The 18,639-nt window shown below is 39.3% G+C and overlaps 1 protein-coding gene across 1 annotated transcript; it reads left to right on the top strand.

Moving 5' to 3' along the window:
• Positions 1 to 13,730: 13,730 nt before the first annotated feature.
• Positions 13,731 to 18,341, top strand: LOC147889339 (uncharacterized). The gene is made up of 5 exons (XM_087391859.1): positions 13,731 to 13,768; positions 13,980 to 14,190; positions 17,230 to 17,398; positions 17,514 to 17,575; positions 17,755 to 18,341. The coding sequence occupies exons 2-5, from the start codon at positions 14,020 to 14,022 to the stop codon at positions 18,097 to 18,099; spliced, it is 747 nt and encodes a 248-aa protein (XP_087247985.1). The 5' UTR covers positions 13,731 to 13,768; positions 13,980 to 14,019; the 3' UTR covers positions 18,100 to 18,341.
• Positions 18,342 to 18,639: the final 298 nt, after the last annotated feature.

Genomic DNA, 18,639 nt, shown 5'->3' on the forward strand with positions numbered 1-18,639 from the left:
TTCAAACGTCTAAAATTAGAGATAACATTTGAGTGAATGAGCAAAGTTGTGGAGCAATTCAATGCAACTAATGCATAGGGAGTATGTGATACTACTGGGCTCGGGGGAGTCACTATGTATAAACCCTCAATATCACGTGCGTTCAAGGCCTATTTGTAAAATCCCTTATCTGTAATTTTTCCATTAATAAAATGTACCCTTTTTCTATATAAATCTGTAAATTTTTTCCAAAATCAATTTAAAAACTCCCTTATGTAAATTAATTTCTGTAAAATTTAGATATTAAAAAGATCCTTCTGTTGAACCCACGTGATAGGGTTACATATGATGACTGACCCCCTTGAGCTACTGGGATAAATACGAGGGCATATCGTCTCATCTTTAAGAGCTTAAATAAAGCATGCCTTTTTATAGGAACAAAAGTTAAATCCCTGCTTCCAAAACCAATTGATGTCGATAAGGCAATGCATGCTCTCAATTTGGGTGTACTTGATTTAGTTGGCGAGCCTCGGCATGTATGTAGTATGCTAACTATGAAAGGGAAGGCTGGAGAGTCGAAAGAATTGGAACTCATGGTCACAACTTTGTGATGGATGCTCGAAGAGTTTTGCAGGCGATGGTGAAGTTTTATGATATGCCTGTGGAAGAATGCAATGGTCAACTAAAGATTGTACTAAAGCTTGATGATGCAAGGCAGTTCAGCATCCATGCAATCAGAATAGGACATTTGGTGAGTGGTTGCATTTGAGGTACCATGGAAATTTGAATTTTGATTTGGTAATGGAAAATGATTAGAATATTTTAAAATAGAATGTGAGTTGGTTTTGCATGTTCCAAAGGAGTCACATTCAATTTTGAAGTGGTTCTTTGACCAGACCGATATCCCAATTGTGATCAAAGGTCATAACAATGGTGAGCTGCTTGAAGTTGAGGGCTATGGATCCTATTACGTAGAATGGCATCTAGCTTCTAAACTCTAGACTATCAAATGTATTTCTAATGTGGCACATGGAGCAAATACAAGGCATCCTTGAGTCCATTGTGCATGCAAACAAGAGTACCATTGCATGCAGGTAAAAAGAACCAAAAGCAATGGGCTTGTGAACTTGCAGAGATCAATCAGACTAAGGCACCAGATCATGATGTTCCAAGAAAAGATCCATAATGGAGCCCAATCCTTGAAATTACTATTGAGAGAGTACACATTTGTGCCCTTCATGCTATTGTCAGAATAATTGAAAAGCTGATGCACTTGTATATCAGCCCTTACTCATGGCCTCCTTAAGTTGCTAAAAAGACTCTTGTTTCTCCATGCCCCATTGGAAAGAAGCTCCTTTTCTTGTCAACAAGTTCATGGGACACACTATCTCTATGAAATCATCACAAAAGCATTGATAATACTTGCTTTTTCCTAGAATTCTGCAAACACCAGTGACACTCTCAGGACTTGTCAATGCCATGATTGCTTGAGCCTTGTCAGCATCCATCTGCACGCCTTCTTTAGACACAATATGCCCCAACAAGACTAATTTTTTTTGAGCCAAATGACACTTGCTAGGATTTAGACACCCTTTTGCTTCATCAATCCTAGCTAAGGCCATCTTTAACTTCTCCATGTGATCTATGCGCCGAGAATAAATGCAAAAATCATCCAAAAACACCCTTATGAACTTTCCCAAGTAAGGCTCGAGCACTTGACTCATGAACCTTTGAAATGTAGCTAGTGCATTGGTCAACCCAAAAGGCATCACTTTGTAAGAAAAAACTCCCCAAGGTGTGACAAATGATGTTTTCTTTTGATCTTCCTCCTGAATACGAATTTGTAAGTACCCAGAATACCCATCACATATAGAATACATCTCATGCTCTACTACTTGGTCTAGTATTTCATCTTGGAATGGCAAAGGAAAATGATCCCTCTTAGTGCATGCATTCAAAGGACAAAAGTCCATACAAACCTGCCACTTATTTCCTTTCTTTGGTGTGACAACTACAGGAGATATCCAATGAACATGACATGAACTGATATATATCAAGTAGTTTGAAGGGGCTGATTGGATCGGATGGGTAGGTTCCGAGAAAACATTGCACCTCCTTCATAGATACCTTTACAATTAGCTCAAAACACTCTACAAACTATCATTAGACCCAGAGGCCTCTAACTTTTAGTAGACACATGATATGAAAGATTCAAACACATATCCAAATGCACCTTGAAATGGGCTTCGTTTGATATAAGTTTCATAAGAAACAGAGAAGCGGTCGGAAAGATATGCACAGTTTACTGGACGGGGGTAAAAACTATCTAAAAAAGAAACAATCACACACAGAGAGTCATAGGATTTTGGTTTGGCATCTAATATAATAATTGAAGACATACCATGATGCTTCTTGACGAGAGCTTCACATTGATATAAGTTTCGTCCAAATCGGACCACCGAGCAAAAAGTTATGAGCAAAATACCTCGGGGGGGTCACTATGTGTAAACCCTCTATATCACGTGCGTTCAAGGCCTATATTTAAAATCCCTTATCTGTAAATTTTTTCATTGATAAAATGTACCCCTTTTCTATACAAATCTGTAATTTTTTTCCAAAACTATTTTAAAAAGTCCCTTATGTATATTTATTTCTGTAAATTTTAGGAATAAAAAATATCCTTCTTTTGAACTCACGTGATAGGGTTACATATGATGAGTGACCCCCCCGAGCAAAATACTAACAGGGAGTTAAATTGTCATGAAAAACACCTACTCCTCCTACTGGTGTCGACTTGGGAGAATACTACATCCATGATTAGAACTAATCAACGATCTAAGTCCAATAGAAGTCACCTAGGAGGGAAGGAAGAGCCCCTTTTGTGGCTTGGGAAATAGATAAACCATGTATGCACAATGAGCGGCGGAATAGACAACACTTTGGGCACTTTGGAAGAGAAAACAATGTAAAAAAGGGAAGAGACACTCAAGAGAGAACCTGAAGTGACCTTCATTACCAATAGATTAAGACTCCACTCCAATGCAACTCCAAATACTATAAACACAAGGAAGAAGAAGAGGTTTTATACGTACAAGAGGGAGCGGAAGCTCCAAGACTACTCATAGAGAGAGAATGAACTAGAGAGAGATGGACTCAAGAGTCTACATAAGAGAATATCTACAAGAGGGAGAGAAGGCTCATGGAAGAGGCTTGAGGATACTAGAGCTATAACAACATGAGGCCTAATGGTGGAAGAGATGATGAACAAGGGAGAGGAGGGCTCCTTTTATAGAGATTTTATCACCCTCCTTCACCCATTTAAAATTGCTACCTATAGATTCCTTTCCCCATCAATCACATAAGCCCGTATGTCACCATCCATGTCCTTTTTGGCTACTCTTTCCATGTGTCCCATCAAAAGATGCTCAAGACTCTTAAAATATTGAGAAAGTTAAGAGTCTCCCACATGGAGCCCATAGGGTCCCTCTCTTTTCCATATGTCCACATCCTCCTTATTCCACATAGGAATTTAGAAGGATTCCTCTTGACTCCACACTCCTCCACATGCCTTCCACACACTTGGCATGTGATCTCTCTTATATTATTGGAATACATGGACATGAGCCCACCTCTTTATATGACTCACTCTTCCTATTTTCTAAAAACCCCATAATATCCCATACACAAATAACTCTCACCCCATAACAAGGTATTTATAATTCATACCTATGGTATTTACAATGATCCATTCCACTCATCCTTTCAATCCCATACAATATCTTAGAAAATAGAAATAAGTGAGAGGTGCTAGGCTATCACTTGATACTCAAACTCTTATCAAACATAGAGAAAAACAATACCAATGCCAAATTAAAAATATCAATTTTTGGCATCAGAGTACTAGAAGACAAGGACACAGACATAGACACGGAAGAAGAGACAAAAGAGGAAGTTCATCAACGAAAGGAGTAGAGGAATAATAAATGCGCAGACCCAAAACATCATCCATGCGTGAGCCAGGGTCCTCATACACACAAGGGACATCAACAATAGCATCCTCACTCAGCACCATAGGCACAACGTCCATGCCTAACATCACAACCACAGCATCCATGCTCAACCCCACAATCACAATGTTTGAGAATGAGAGGTCCTCTCCCTGTGAGGAGTTATAGGTTCAAACCAGGCACTGTTGCACTATGGGAGATCTGCAGTTATTAGAATTCCATTGATCTCCTCGTATCAAAGGCGAGCTTTGCAAAGGTAGTGCTCGAGGTGCTGCAAGACATCAACCAAGATGCCATGAATAGATGGTATCGAAGAGAGGGGGAAGCAGGGGTGGGGGAGGCCCTTTGGTGGATTTCAGCAGATGCCCTTCTTGGGTTGCAGCAGCACACAGCTGAGGTCTACATGGTGGAACTCTTTGATGATGGCTAGCTGGCTGCTATCCACAGGAGTAGGGTAGCAATGACTACAAAGGATATGCAGTTTATCATACGTTTAAGGAGACCCAAGAATAGTTAGGGTTATTTTTTGTACTTTGCCTTGGGTAATTGTTGGAGATGGTGTATGTCAATGCGCCTTGGGTGCTTCTCATTGTTGTATTTTATACCTCGAATATAAGAAAGTGTCCTTTTTTACAACACTTGTAGTCTATGTCTTTGTCATTACAATATCCAATTTCACTACATGCAATACTTTGAATATAATAAAGTGTTTTGCATTACAACAGTTGTAGTCTATGTCTTTCTTATTGTGATATCCGATCTCCTTAAATGCAATATGAGAAAAGAAAATAATATTTTGCCTTTATCTTTGCAACCTCAATTTAACTTACATGAAATTGAAAGAAAGGAAATAATAACAAAGAGAGAAATCAATTGAAAATTGTAGTCTTTATTTCATTAGAGTGAGTTTACAAAGAGAAGCCCTTTGGGGAACATTTCACTCTAGCCTATGCTTCTTTTTGCTGGGTTCTGCACCCTCTTTGGCTCATCTAAGAAGAGAGGGTTGAACGATTTCATTATCAATCTCTTGGGGATCAGTGACACCCGCTAGCCATGCAATGGTGGCTATGATGCTATGGAGCAGTTCGGACCGGCGGTGTCTGAGAACAAAAATAAAGCTACACTTTATCAGAACAACATGATCTACAGTGTGATGGATAGGCTTCATTTTCACCATCCGACTAAAGACCCTGAACTTCATAATGTTTAATTTTCCATCTGGCGATTACTACCGATGGAAGACCATAATTTTTTGGGCCACTTTGTCAATATATTGTCCAATTGAAGCCACCCCAGGATCCTCTGCTTCTGCCTTTGCGACTAACGTATTCATCAATCCACAAAATATCATGGAATGAACATCTTACTATCAAAATCCTAAAACTTGATTTGTGATTACAAAAATATATTTATGGCAGATAGGGTTTTGAAGTGATTACTTTTATTTTTTATTTTCCAAGTGAACAATTTTGTTTTTGAATTTAATTGAACCCAGGTGCCCCAATGTCCTTTAAACATCATATGACAACTTTTCATCTCCAACATAGCCCTGGAAGCATGAAATCCAACGTCATGCAACCAGGGCCTATTCAAAAAGTAGGCCCTAGGCATATGATGTCAAATTTCATGCTTTTAGGGTTCTATTGGGGCTGCAAAGTGATGCCATGATTTTCCAGGGACATTGGAGCACATGGTTTAAGGAAAATAGAAAAACAAAATTGACTTGGAACCATAAACCCATCGGTTTTGCTATATATGAGTTGGAATATTTATGGATTGTTGGGTTTCACTTGGAACCCTAAACCCTCGTTGTTGGGTTTTGCTATTTGTGAGGTGTTGGGTTTTGCTATGCTAAACCCTAAACCCTAGTTTTAATTCCCTACCAAAGTATATAGATGATATGAATCAAATGGTAAAAATAAACCTAAACCCTAAGGGTTCAAAGATAAATGCCTTTTCTGCCTCATCGCATTGAGTATAACTAGAACCCCTTCTGTGGTTGGTCTTGCACTTCTTCTTGAGTCAAGGTGCAAGACTCTAGCCCGCTGACTGGATGCTCATCCAGCTCCGAATACCTTACACTTTTCATAGCAGCCTACCTTTGAGCAGCATCCGCTGCTCAAGGGAACTAGAAAACGCCACTTTGAAGTTCTCAAAGCAAGGCGACTTGGAATTGGTGGTTGTGGTATAGTTTACAAGGGCAACATGGAGGACGGCTCAATTGTGGTGATCATGAAGTCGAATAGCATCGAACTGCCTGGGGAAGCCGATCGGTGCGTGAACGGAATCATTCTCCTATCCAGCGTGAAAGCATAAGGTTCAGATGTAGCCCATCTTCTCTCCAGCCACGGCTAATCCAAAACTTCTCCAAAAGCAAAGTGAGACACAACTCAGACGACACCCAGACGACCTTATCCTTCAAGTATCATGATTCAAATTAACCATGGTTGTGTTTACCCAAGTTTGGTCAAGACTTTGCCATGTGGCAGATAAGGCTTGACTCTAGTAAGGTCAAACATAGCCATGGTTAGGATATAGGGTTAGTTAAAAGTGCCACATCACCAAGTGCCACCTAAGCACATAGCTTCTTGTTAAGCATTGTGTGAGTGCAGCATGTGAGTCCTTCTGCCACATCATCAAGGCCCTCTCTTCTTCAGAAAATCTTCAACAAAGCGTAACTTCCAATCCAGGAAGAATTTGCACACGCGCCAAAAAGGAAAAGTGATCAGCTTTTCGAGCTCTACGCACCTGTCAGTTCAAAATCATTGTTAGCAATTAGACACTGCCATTGAAGCAAAACAAAGCTCATGGTAAGACCTTTGCAACAAATGACAAATCAAAGCATGAATGCACACATCATTGTCATAAGCATGCCAAAAGCTCAAGTGCATGAGATGACCATAGCACAAAGCATGGCATCCACACATAAAGCATCAAGGCACATGGAAGAACAAAGCATCATGCATGAAGCTACACAAGGAAGAAGATTTCAGATTGAAGAACCAGTAGGTCAACTACATAGCATCGTCATCAAGCCATGAGCCAAAAGGTGACATCAATGGAATGTATTGAGAAACAAAAAAAAACCTTGCCAACCTTGCCTATATTTTGTAAAACAAGCCTGACCACCTGAGAGTAGCAATGAAAGCACCCAAGGGAGGTATTGACATGTAAACCACACTTGACCACCTTAAGTAGCAATGCATGGACTAAGGGGAAGTGATGGATTTGTACTCACATCTGACCACCTTGCAGTAGCCAAAGGATCATGGCACCAAGGGGAGGTGTTGAGAGTTGTGGTGCCATGAGCACATAATGAAAGGCTAAGGTATGGTATAGGAAAGAATTAAATTAGCCACCCTAGGATGTGGACGACATGATGTGGAGATGTGGATTGAGGATATCCACAAAGAGAGATGTGGATGAGAGGATCCCACATGGTTGACTATTCAAAGGGCACTCTCTATATAAGAGGCCTATCATGTATTGTGGAATATACATTGCAAGAGATATAGATTTGCTATCTCCCTCTCATGTCTTATTTAGTATGCTTTGATCCTCCTTAGTTCTTCCGCTTATCTTGTGTGCACTAGGCTAAGTACGATCCACACTTTGTTATATATAAGTCTTGATTATCATGGTCTTATTTTTAAGAAATTTTCCTATTGATGGATTTAATTGTATGACTTAGTCAATGATGGGATTTTTAAATTTTAAATACACACACTGTTTTCCCAACTAGGCCTTGGTTGGGTAGTGTCATACAATTATTTCACATTCAATGGATAATGTTGTTAGTCAAATGTATAAGTTTTGCCTTTAAGAGTATTGTGATCTAAAATGACTAATAGTTTTCTTGTTATTTAATCATGCTTGCAAAACTACTGGATACCATTTTTGGTTAAGTTGGCTTATGTAGCAACTTCTTCATTCATGCCTATCCCACCCTTTGGCACTCAGTGCATCCTCTTGTGTTTTGAAGGATCGAACTTCCACAAGAAGCTTCTTGACTTCGAGATACAAGCTTCCTTGAAAAAAAATCCACCTGCTTTCACTATTGCCTCTCTAAATGATTGGATCTCCCTCCTACTCTAGTCAAAGAAAGATCAACTTGACTTCTTAGAAGCCTTCAATAAACATCTTGTGTCTTTACCCCTCATTCTGTCAAGATCCGTTGGATTTTAACTTCTATTTCTCTACCCTACCCTTGATATTGAATAAGCTTTTTTCCCTTAATGGTCTCCTTCCTATCCCCCGTGATGTTAAAACTCTATAGAAATTGTCAACCCTCTCTTAGACTTTGACCTCCTTGATCATATTGAAAAAGAAGCCCTTTCCATAAGCTCCCAATCTTCTGCAACTTCTTCGTCCCCTCAAAATTTTTTGTCTCAAGCTTTCTCTGGAGCTATTCCTCTCCTCCCTCCACGCAAACTTGATCTTGACTCCATTAGGTTAGAACACAAACTTTGGGATTTTGAGGTTATTAACCATAGGGCACCGTTTTCAATTACCTCTTTTGCAGTTTTTTTTTGGAAGTGGTGTACCATTGCAAAACCCTTGCTTTACAATCTAAGGATCTTTTATCCAATGACTTTTTCTTCGATCTTTCCCAAATTACGCTCTCGAATGTTGACTCATCTAAGTGCTCGAGTACTACCCTAATTGCCAGAACTAAAGGACCCATTAATCAAGACAAAGTTCGTGACCCCAAGAAAAATATGAAGAATTGTTGGAATACTTATCGTCCCTTTCTCAAGTGCCAGTGTAAAAGATTTGACCCTAATTCTTCATGCTCAGCCTCCATTATTTGGTGAGATCACTTGCTTTGGTTTGTTTTCCAAAATCTCTCTAGCTTCTTCCCCTTCTCCTCGGGACTAGCCTTGGTGTATGCTTTCATTGGTTGGGTGGCCTCGTTCCCTTCAGAAATTAGAACCGCTCTTATTGTGTACTTTTGGTTCCATGACTTCATGCTAGAAGTAGCATGTAATTTGCCACTTTACTCCCCCAACACACCCCTACTTCCGCAACACCAAAACACACCATTGGCCAATACTATTAAAGCTATTCTCTTGCAGTCAAAGAACAAAGATCCAAAAAGATAGATTATTACTCCAAATTCCATGAACAATTCTACCAAGAAAACTCAAGCGTTCTGAGGCACATAGAATTTGGTGAGGCTTCAAAGACTTTAGATTTTAATACGGATGGTGATCAAGTAAGATTCATTACCAAAAAATCCAATGCTTTGTCAGTACTTAATAAACATAATAAAAAAGTGAAAAGGTTTATTCATATTTTGTTTGTCAACAAACTTTTGGATTTCATTATACCAGAAAAAGTTTTTTTGGAAATATTTGATAAATTTGCGATAGAGAAAACCTTTTCCATGTTTAATATCAGCTTTGGTTGGAAATATCCCAAAAATATTGTAGCAACTTTGTACAAACCCTTGGATACTTTTTGTAATTTTTCAACAGATTCCTTATCTTGCATTTGTGCTATTCCCACAAAGTGCAAGAGTTGGTCTAATAGAGTGATGGTCGAATTACACTCATAGAAACTATATTTATGGAGATTTTCATCTATGGACTAAAGAGACGAACACAGATGTTTGTTCAAAGGGAGAATTTGCTAATGCCATTGTTGGACATTGCTGATCAGAATGTATTGCTTCTATGCAAATGGTTGCCATGGTTATTGAATGTCAAACCCTATGGTCTGTGACTAGTTAAATGGTTTGGAGATGATTTGTTGAAAATGGCAAAAGTAAAGGAGTGGGGGTTTGGTAGGTTCTGTCTTGGTATGATAGAATGTGTTCTTGATTCCCTTAGAAGATTGCTTGTCAAATCTTATTGCAGGGTTAATTGATGCGTGAAAGGGGAGAAGTGGCTTCTGTGGTGATGCTAGGTTGCATGAAAATGTTGTGGAGTTGGGTATAACTAAGATACCTAAATTGTTGGCTTTGATAAATGTATGACATGCAAAGACTGCAAAAGAAAGGGGTGATCTTGTGGCTACAGCCTACAATTGTTCTAAAAGATTTAAACCTTTTTTAAAAAACTTGGATGACTTTGGGTCTCATGTTTTATCAATAGACCCACAACTTTTTAGACACCTGATTCTTCAAGACTTTTTGAAAAAGAGTCTTAACCATATTGCTTCTCTCCCAGTGAATCCTTATCTAGTCACATCAAGGAATTATGTATGGCATGGTCCAAACCTAGTAATTGGATGTGCTTCAACTCCACTTTAGACCACAAGAATTTCATCAAGGAAATTGTCCTTAGAGAATTCAAATCACTTTTTCCTAACCATAGGTTTAATAAAAAACCTTGGTTCTTTGACCAAAATTTTATGGATTTAGTGGAGTTTCTTACTCAACACCTGTATATTTCCCGATTAGATAAATCTGTGCAAACCCCGACCTTTATGTGTGTAAAAAGTTAATAAGACTTGCTGCTTTACAAAGACTTAAGTCCCCTGAATTCTCCCTAACCCACAACAGAAAAAGAAATCTCTGATATGGTAGAGCAATCTATTCTTTATCTTATGAAATTACTCTCCCTACCAAACTTCATTTTCCCTATGTTATGGGGACTTATAAGGTAGATAAAAATTCTTTCAGGGGGCTAACTAATGCCCAAAAATGCATGTTCTCCAATATTACTGACCTTATCGCTAAGCTACTTAGAGCACTTGATTGTGGTATTCGTGAGTATTCGGAAAGACTTCACAAAGATATTTGGGTTTTTACGTGGATGCGTATTAATGCCTATTGGGCTATCCAAAATCAGTACGACTTGCTGATTAATTTACCTAAACATATCTTCTTTTTTTTTACCTTTGACATCAAGTCCAGTTATGAAGCAATTCCTCACCAAGGAGATAAGAGCCTTATTGAGACGCTCCAAAATTTTATCAAACTCTTACAAACCTCTGGTTACCTTGGGTTTAAAAAGTCTAAGAAATGTTTTGTGCTTACTAAGAAAAATTAAGAATGTACTATTAATTTTAAAGATTTTGTTAATCTTAACATCTTTATTTTATAAATTTGTTATATGAAACTTGGGGAAACTATCTTTCTACAAACTAAAGGCATCCCCATGGGTTACTCTTGCTCACCGCTATGGTGCAACTTATACCTAGCATGGTTTGAGCTGCAATTTATCATTAAATTGTCCAAACTTGGAGAAGTAGAAATGCTTAAAGCATTTTATTTATCTGCTCATTTCATGGATGATATAATTTTTATTAATAATGACTTTGTGGTAAATTGTCTTTCCCATAACGGATCCATTGACCTAACTGACCCAATGAGTATTTACCCGTTGGAGATCATCACTATCACACCCACTTATGACACTTATCATACCACTTTTCTCAACACTTCGATTACACTTTTGAGGCCTTTTATTGGTGATTATGACACGCACACATTTTGGAAAAAAGATAAATTACCTTGTCCTAATGTCTCTTTCATCCATGTTGCAGGTAATCGGCCCAAAAGCTGTGCATACAAAGTGTGTGTTTCACAAGTTCTTCCACTTATTTACAATGCGTCACAATGTTCTTGGGCTTATGTAGATTTAGTTAGACTAATCAGTTTCTTTGCTAAAAATGGATTTGATCCTAACTTAATCACCAAAAATATCCTTAACTTCTTGAAAAAGGACAAATTTCCTGGGTTACGCTTTGACACTGCTACTCTTAGTTCCACATGGTGGGCTTAACCCTCACCATGTGGTCTTATCCTTTGGGTTGGGGGTGGGCCACACACACACACACTCACAAGTGTAATTTTTTACCACATTATTGTGGATAGATGGTTAGTCCATCGTCTTGGAAGCTTGGCGCAGGCAGGCGTCTCCTTTTGGCTACGGTTGGCATTTAGTCTCTTGGAAGAACCAATCTTCGGGGATGATGCCAGTTTCTTCCTCAGACCCTTGCTTTCTCGTCATTGGTTTTTTTAGCTGCCTCACATAGTAATTTGCTGAAGAGTTCTTGACGTAGTGACTTAATGTCACTTTGCCTTTTTCTTCAAAATACACTCTTGGTTGGTGGCTACTCTAGGTGTGTGATTGCTTACGTAGAACTGATTATGTCACTTCTCGACTACGTCCTATATATATATATATAGATAGATAGATAGAGAGAGAGAGAGAGAGAGAGAGAGAGAGAGAGAGAGAGAGAGAGAGAGAGAGAGAGAGACTTACGAACTTGTTTGTGATAGTTTTGCCTTTAGCTATAAGTTATTGAGGTTCTTTTGTTTTATACTTAAGGTATAGGCTTATTTTCAACTTATGTACTTCAGTCCCCTTAATTTATTTGCTTAAGGTCACTATATTTAGTATGCTCTCCACTATTGTAGTCCTTATAATGCTATCTTGTATTTTCTTATTTACTCCCTTAGTCTTGTAGTTAATAATAAGTTATGGCTGTATTCCCCTTTGATTTATTAATAATACCATGTCTCCCTTTTTTTCCTTTTTAACCGTTTTAATGTTGGTCTAGCTAAAATAAATTTACCTCTGTTTTCTTTTAATGGGTTTATTATTATGTATATGCTTTTTTGTCTTGTAAAGTAAGTTATTTAATTATTTACACGCTTTTTAACATTTTGGGTGTGGAATACCCCCTGGATCAAAATGTTCTTTTATATATACTTTTAATGTTCATAATGATTGATTGTCAATGGTAAATGTTTTTTTTTGTTTTATGTTTGTGAAATACCCCCTATTTCTTAAACAATTTCTCATTTATTTACTACACTTAGTCACAAAGGAAAAATGTTTAACGGTTTCTTTTCTTCACATGGGTGTGGATGACCCTTGAATTCATTTACTTTTTTAAACCCTCCAATTTACACAGACTCTTACTCTATCTTTGGTCTCTTAGTCTTCATTATGAATTAACCCCCTCTTTTTTATCTTGTTTACCTTTGTGATGGACAACCCCCTTGATTTGGTTGATAACTGAATTTGATAGGAAATTCAGGTGAAGAACTCAGACAAATTCCGTAGGACCGCTAGGATGTCCACAATCATAGACCCTGCCAAAATGGCCTATATTTCTCAAAAGATGGAGGATGCACGAAGGAAAATGCAAACTATTGGACAAAAAAATAGAACTAGACCATTTTTATATCGAAATTCTAAAGTTTCTTTGGCATAAGCGATAACAAGTAAGGGAACACATGCATTACCTGTCTTCCTACATGATGCCAAATTTGTTCTAACAAATGGTTTTTTGTAGATGGTGGTAGGTAAGTGAACCCTAACCAACGTACCTGGAACTTCAGAAAGATTTGGCACTTTATATTATTCCTGTATCATTTTCTCAAAGGCATTTGGAATTGTTAATAAAAATATTTTTGGATACTTCTATTGTGTCAGTAATGGTCCATGTCTCATTATATAAGTCTTGATTATCATGGTCTTATTTTAAAGAAAGTATCCTATTGATGGATTTAATTGTATGACTCAGTCAATGATGGGACTTTTTAAATTTGAACACACACACACACACACACACACATAAGTGCACTTATGTATGACTATGCCTATGAACATCTCATAGCTCTCTCATCCTGGCCCAATGTAGCCTTTTTGGCAAAGTTCAAGCAAGGAAGACTACCTGATATTTGATGGAAGGCATGATGGATGCAAACGGACTACGGAGGCAGGAAAGGGTCGATAGGAGGGGGTATTCAATACAAATGAAGAAGGCTGCTTCCCGGATTTCAATCTGAACATGTGATGCTAATAGGGTCCAGCCAGCTTTAGGTTAGCATGTGCCCTTGATTCTGATAACATCCGACAAGAAACTGTCTTAATGCAATCGGAGCCATAGGCCTATCTCTCCCTAGATCTTGTCCTCTCTAGGATCTTGTCCTCTCTAGAAATATGTGTAGTACATTGCAAACTTTCGAGAACCCTAAATACTTATGTGGTTGCATTATTTGATCAAACAATGATTCAATCTCTGCCTTAATAGTAATAGATTATAGGTGGAGGTTCGTATAAGAGGGCTTTCAATGGGTGGCTCGACTACATCATCTTCTGATATCGACTATCAAGAGACAGAGCGACTTCGTCAAGTGGCTATTGACTCTTCCACAGTTGCTTCAACCGCTTCTAGTGCCTTGCAGAAGAGGCACAATGGCAATGGTGCCACGTGCAGTACCCTTAAGTTCTACCAAGCCAGGGTACTCTCTCTCTGTCGTTCCTCATACTCCCTGCTCTACGTTCTGTGTAATCTCGTTACAAAAGGATGGCCCCAGCAGTCGCATTGCATCATTCGAGCACATGCAAAGTTGGCTGTGTTGTCGTTCATGTGCCCCTTTTTTCTGGAACTTTGGTTTAAGCTATTTTGCAGTAGCAGAGAAATAGTACACAGACAGTGTAATTACTCAGAAATCGACCCAATGATTATGCAGTCTTTTATCAGTTCCCCATGTAGGCCTCCATCTAGGTGAGGGTGATAATCTTCCCTGAAGGGACTTTCTTTCTCCAATCAGTGGCCTTCCACGCAGGAAGGGGATTCCTGAAAAGGTGAGGACATCGTATTTTGGACCGCCTATCCTGTAGATGTTTACCTATCATGATTCCTTTACATGATAAGATCATTTGGTCCCCTTATCGACGTCATCTTTCAAGAAAAAGTTGGTCGCATAGTGAGGAGAACATGCAAGTATGGGAACGAGGGAGATTGTCATGGCACTGGTTTTCATAGTAGCTATTATGGTAGGCAACTGACGGTTGCCTTATATGAATTCAGTTCTAAATTTGAGAAGATTGTAGAAAAGATGAGGACATGTCTTCGGGGATGGGTCTTGAATGCCAACTTCTACCAACTTATTCAATATGATTAGCCCATTACATGCATCAAAGCATCGGATAGTGTATAGGATCGGGTCTTTCTTCCTCACTTTACCAACTAGCGTTCTAGTCCAGATTGAGATCTACCATTGCTGTGATTTAAAACTGGCTTCTTGGATGGGAAATTTTTCTAAAGCTGCTAATATGATTCCCTCCTTAAAGCGGTTCATGGCATTTTCAACTTGATAACGGTTCTTACAAGGCCAAGGGATATAACCATAAAGAGGAGGCATTGTATTCATATAAATATATTTGGAGGTGTTAGCTTAACCAGAGACCTCTGGTAAGGTTGAAGGTTAAATGTGAGCCTGTTAGATGATATGTATATCTACAAGGCAACAGTGCAGGCCATGAAAGGGGATTTGATTTGCTTGTTGGAACTTGGATTGATATTCTATCAGTTAGGTGACAAGTAGGAGTGGTGTAGAGATGCAAATCGCAGGCATGTTGCTTGATGTAATTTGCTTTGGCATGACGAAGGCATAAAACTGGATTGCGGATTGGTATTCAGCCGGAGGAAAATTGTGATTGTTGGTTGGCGCAGTGATGGCATATTTCTTTAGCAAATTTCCTCTACGATATTGATAACAGGTGCTGTTTTGCAGCAAACTCTGCAATTTCGCCCAAACATACTATCGTTTGCAGACCAGAAGTGTTTATTTGGTATGAAAATTCACCTGAAGGGTTATGGCTTTATGCATGAGTCCATAAGTAGCTCTTTATGCATGAACCCATGAGTAGCTAGTGGAAGGGCATCATGAATGCTAGAAGTTGTTGATTCAAGCTTTTTCCGGAAGAACAAGGTGAAAATTTTCACTTGTTCTGCGAAGGGGCAATTGAAAAAATCAAACTAACCCTCAGTCGTCCTGAGAGAGGGGAGAGATTGAGGGATCAGAGAGGCAAGAACCAGTCACCGGTGACCCGAGAACTCCAGCAGCGCTGCAGATGCAGAACAGCGAATCAAATGCCAGGCAGAGCTTGGAGTCGCGCGATGTGGGCGGATTTGTGAAGATAAGTTAACTTTTTTAAAAGGTTAAGAAGGGTTGCAGCTTATGGATTCGAAGCGTTCCCAAAACCCCCCGAATGCTTTGAATTGCACCTTACCTTAAGGTGCACGCACATTGTCAACTATGTCATTAGGGGATGTGAACCAGTCTGCTCCCTCATTTCCTTTTTTTTCTCTACCCTAGTATACTGCTCCAATGTCCTCATATGGGGGGCTTACAAGTGGGGCAGTGACTTCCAACAGTGTTCCTAAATGAAGTACTTCTATGTGGAGGAGCATGAACATCTCTAGATTATCTCAGATTTTCTAATGCAAGAGAAGCTGTATCTTAAGGAACCCCAAGTTTGACCCAAGTTTAAATTCCTTAATTGAAAATTCATAGTTTGAATCCAACTTTTGAGCTTTTGGTACCAAAAGTCGAAGAAGATTTCGTGCCCAATGTCAATTTTGGCTTCCGAGGGTTTGGTACCTGATGTTGTTCTTGGGTTGTGGGAGTGCGGTACTAGACAGTCGATCCTAGATTCTTGGGGCCTCGTACTAGAAGTCAGCAGTGGCTTTTGGACGTCTAGTACTCGAAGTCAAGTCTGGCTTCCGGGTGTTTGGTACCTGAAATCAAGTCTTGCTTCTGGGTGTTGGGTACTAGAAGACTGAAGTCGATCCTGTCCTCAGAAATGAAATTGAACTTGACTTCCCAGCTTCTGGTGCCCCAAGCCAGACCTGAATTCTTAGCTTTTGGTGCTGGAGGTCGAGCAGCTTTCGGTACTTGAAACCGGCATCCTAGCTTATGGTACCTGAGTCCTAGACTGCATTGACCCGAGTTTGACAATCCTAATGCACACTTATGAGTACCATTAGTGCACACTTTTGCACATGCAAGTGTGCACACATTCCACACTCAGACAATTTCTTTGTGCAGAGGGCACACTTTCATGTGATGCACAGAAAAGACGTGCAGGGAAAGTTGTCTGGCAAACCTTTTCCATGAACACCTGCCAATGTAGACCCTGTTCAATGCCTGCAAGCAATGCTCCAATCCATCTGAAAGGAAGTGCACCATAATGGAAACATCTGCTGTTTGCATGACTGGTGTGCTTGTTAACCCCCTTTAGGAATATAGGCAAAAGCATCAATCTTTTGACAGTAGAGAGGTGCCACCTGTTTGTATCATTTTAAGGTTTGCATATCTACTTTTGGAAGGTCAGTGCTCCTCCTTTTCTCCAAATCTTTGGTTTCTTGCATTCTTCTAGTCATCCATTTGTTAGCCTGTCCATGGATTGTGAGGATGGCTACTAGCATTTTTCACAAGTATTGCAAATGCAGTTCGGTAGTGCAGATTTGATTTCTATTTGTGTTGATGCAGGCACGTGATTACCTTCACGAGTATCTGGACAGGACATTTGAAATGGAGTTTGTCAGGGATGAAGTCAATGTAGAGAAAAGCCTGCCTTGTAGCAAGCCTGCTGAGCATGCAGGGTTCCATTTGTTCAGACGTGCACCTCCTGGTGTGCGCTTTGAAGATCATCGCAGAGGCAAGTGAAGATTAGATCTTGCTCCAGTGTACAGGTTGTGACAGGTTTTTAACACATGTATTATGCATACTTTCAGCATCATGTGAGAGAATGGTTAATCAGTTTTAATCTGCAGAGGTGGTTGCAAGGAAAAGGAGAAAGCGTCATGATGATGATTGTGATGAAAGTTCAGAAAAGGTATAACAAGCTCAAGGTGTTAGGATTCTGTGTCTTTTGCTCTGTTTTACTTTTGGTAAATCGAGGATTGAAACAGCTACAAGAGTGATGCTCAAATTCTGCAGTGTAAGAGTAATCTTATGGTTCTTTGAAGCTCATCTGATACCATAAAAGTTATTCTACACGTGGTCTTCCAACAGTTTGAATCCCGTCTACTAGCCGCTGCAATTGATGGTGCCACAATAAGGGAAAAAGCTGAAAAAGCCATTTCAAAGGCTTCCTTATCCTGGCTCTTGAAGGAGGCTGCAGAAAAGGAGGCCAAGAGGATTGAGGAAGAAAGGGTTGCGTTATTAAAGAGGCAACGTGGAGAAGAATGGCTTCCTTCAATGGCCACGGAGATGGCTGCAGAAAAACTTCCTGATAAACAGTCATTTGAGGGCATGGGACTGATAGAAGAACGGAAAGTAACATTAGATGAGAGCAGAAAGCTCAGGAAGCAGAAAAAGAAGAAGATGGCCAAGACAGCAGATCGTGTCCTTTGCTAACACTTGTCTTATGACGATCCCTAGTCTTTGGAGTTTCCTCTTTTGGCCACCCATGCAATAGGGTGCGTTGAAGGATTTATTTTAGGGTCCCCTTATCCAGTCCATTAATGTTGTTTGTCAGATGGTTACGGTACGGTCCAGAGGGTATATTTGGAGTTGTAAGAACTGTTCCAGATGCAAATAAATAATGCAAGGATAAGTTGATCATCACCTACATGACCTTTTTTTTGGTCCTCATGATTGATCACATTTATAGAAGGCTACATGATAAGCCAATATGGCATCATTCCGTTACGATAGGTATCTACTCTCCATATTGTAACTAACTATAGGAATGAAGTAAAATTTTTGATATCTTCCTAGTATATTACTCATTCACAATGAAAATTGCCATGACATGAGTCTTGTTATTATATTGAATCTCAGGCTAACTTTGGATCTATTGCCAAAAATATTTATTACCTTAAAGGCAAAGAGTAGAGATGAAAAAGAAGATTTCGAGGAAACCCATTTAATTGACCATTATTGGGGAAGTGCACG

The sequence above is a fragment of the Dipteris shenzhenensis genome, chromosome 20 (genome assembly GCF_047967505.1).
Source record: "Dipteris shenzhenensis isolate YYH24624 ecotype China chromosome 20, Dip_SZ_1.0, whole genome shotgun sequence".
In the NCBI taxonomy this organism is placed as follows: domain Eukaryota; kingdom Viridiplantae; phylum Streptophyta; class Polypodiopsida; order Gleicheniales; family Dipteridaceae; genus Dipteris; species Dipteris shenzhenensis.

Coding starts and splice junctions, on each gene's coding strand:
- LOC147889339 (XM_087391859.1), top strand. CDS start 14,020: ATGGGTGGCTCGACTACATCATCTTCTGATATCGACTATCAAGAGACA. Junction 14,191..17,229: donor TTAAGTTCTACCAAGCCAGG/GTACTCTCTCTC, acceptor GTGTTGATGCAG/GCACGTGATTACCTTCACGA. Junction 17,399..17,513: donor CTTTGAAGATCATCGCAGAG/GCAAGTGAAGAT, acceptor TTTAATCTGCAG/AGGTGGTTGCAAGGAAAAGG.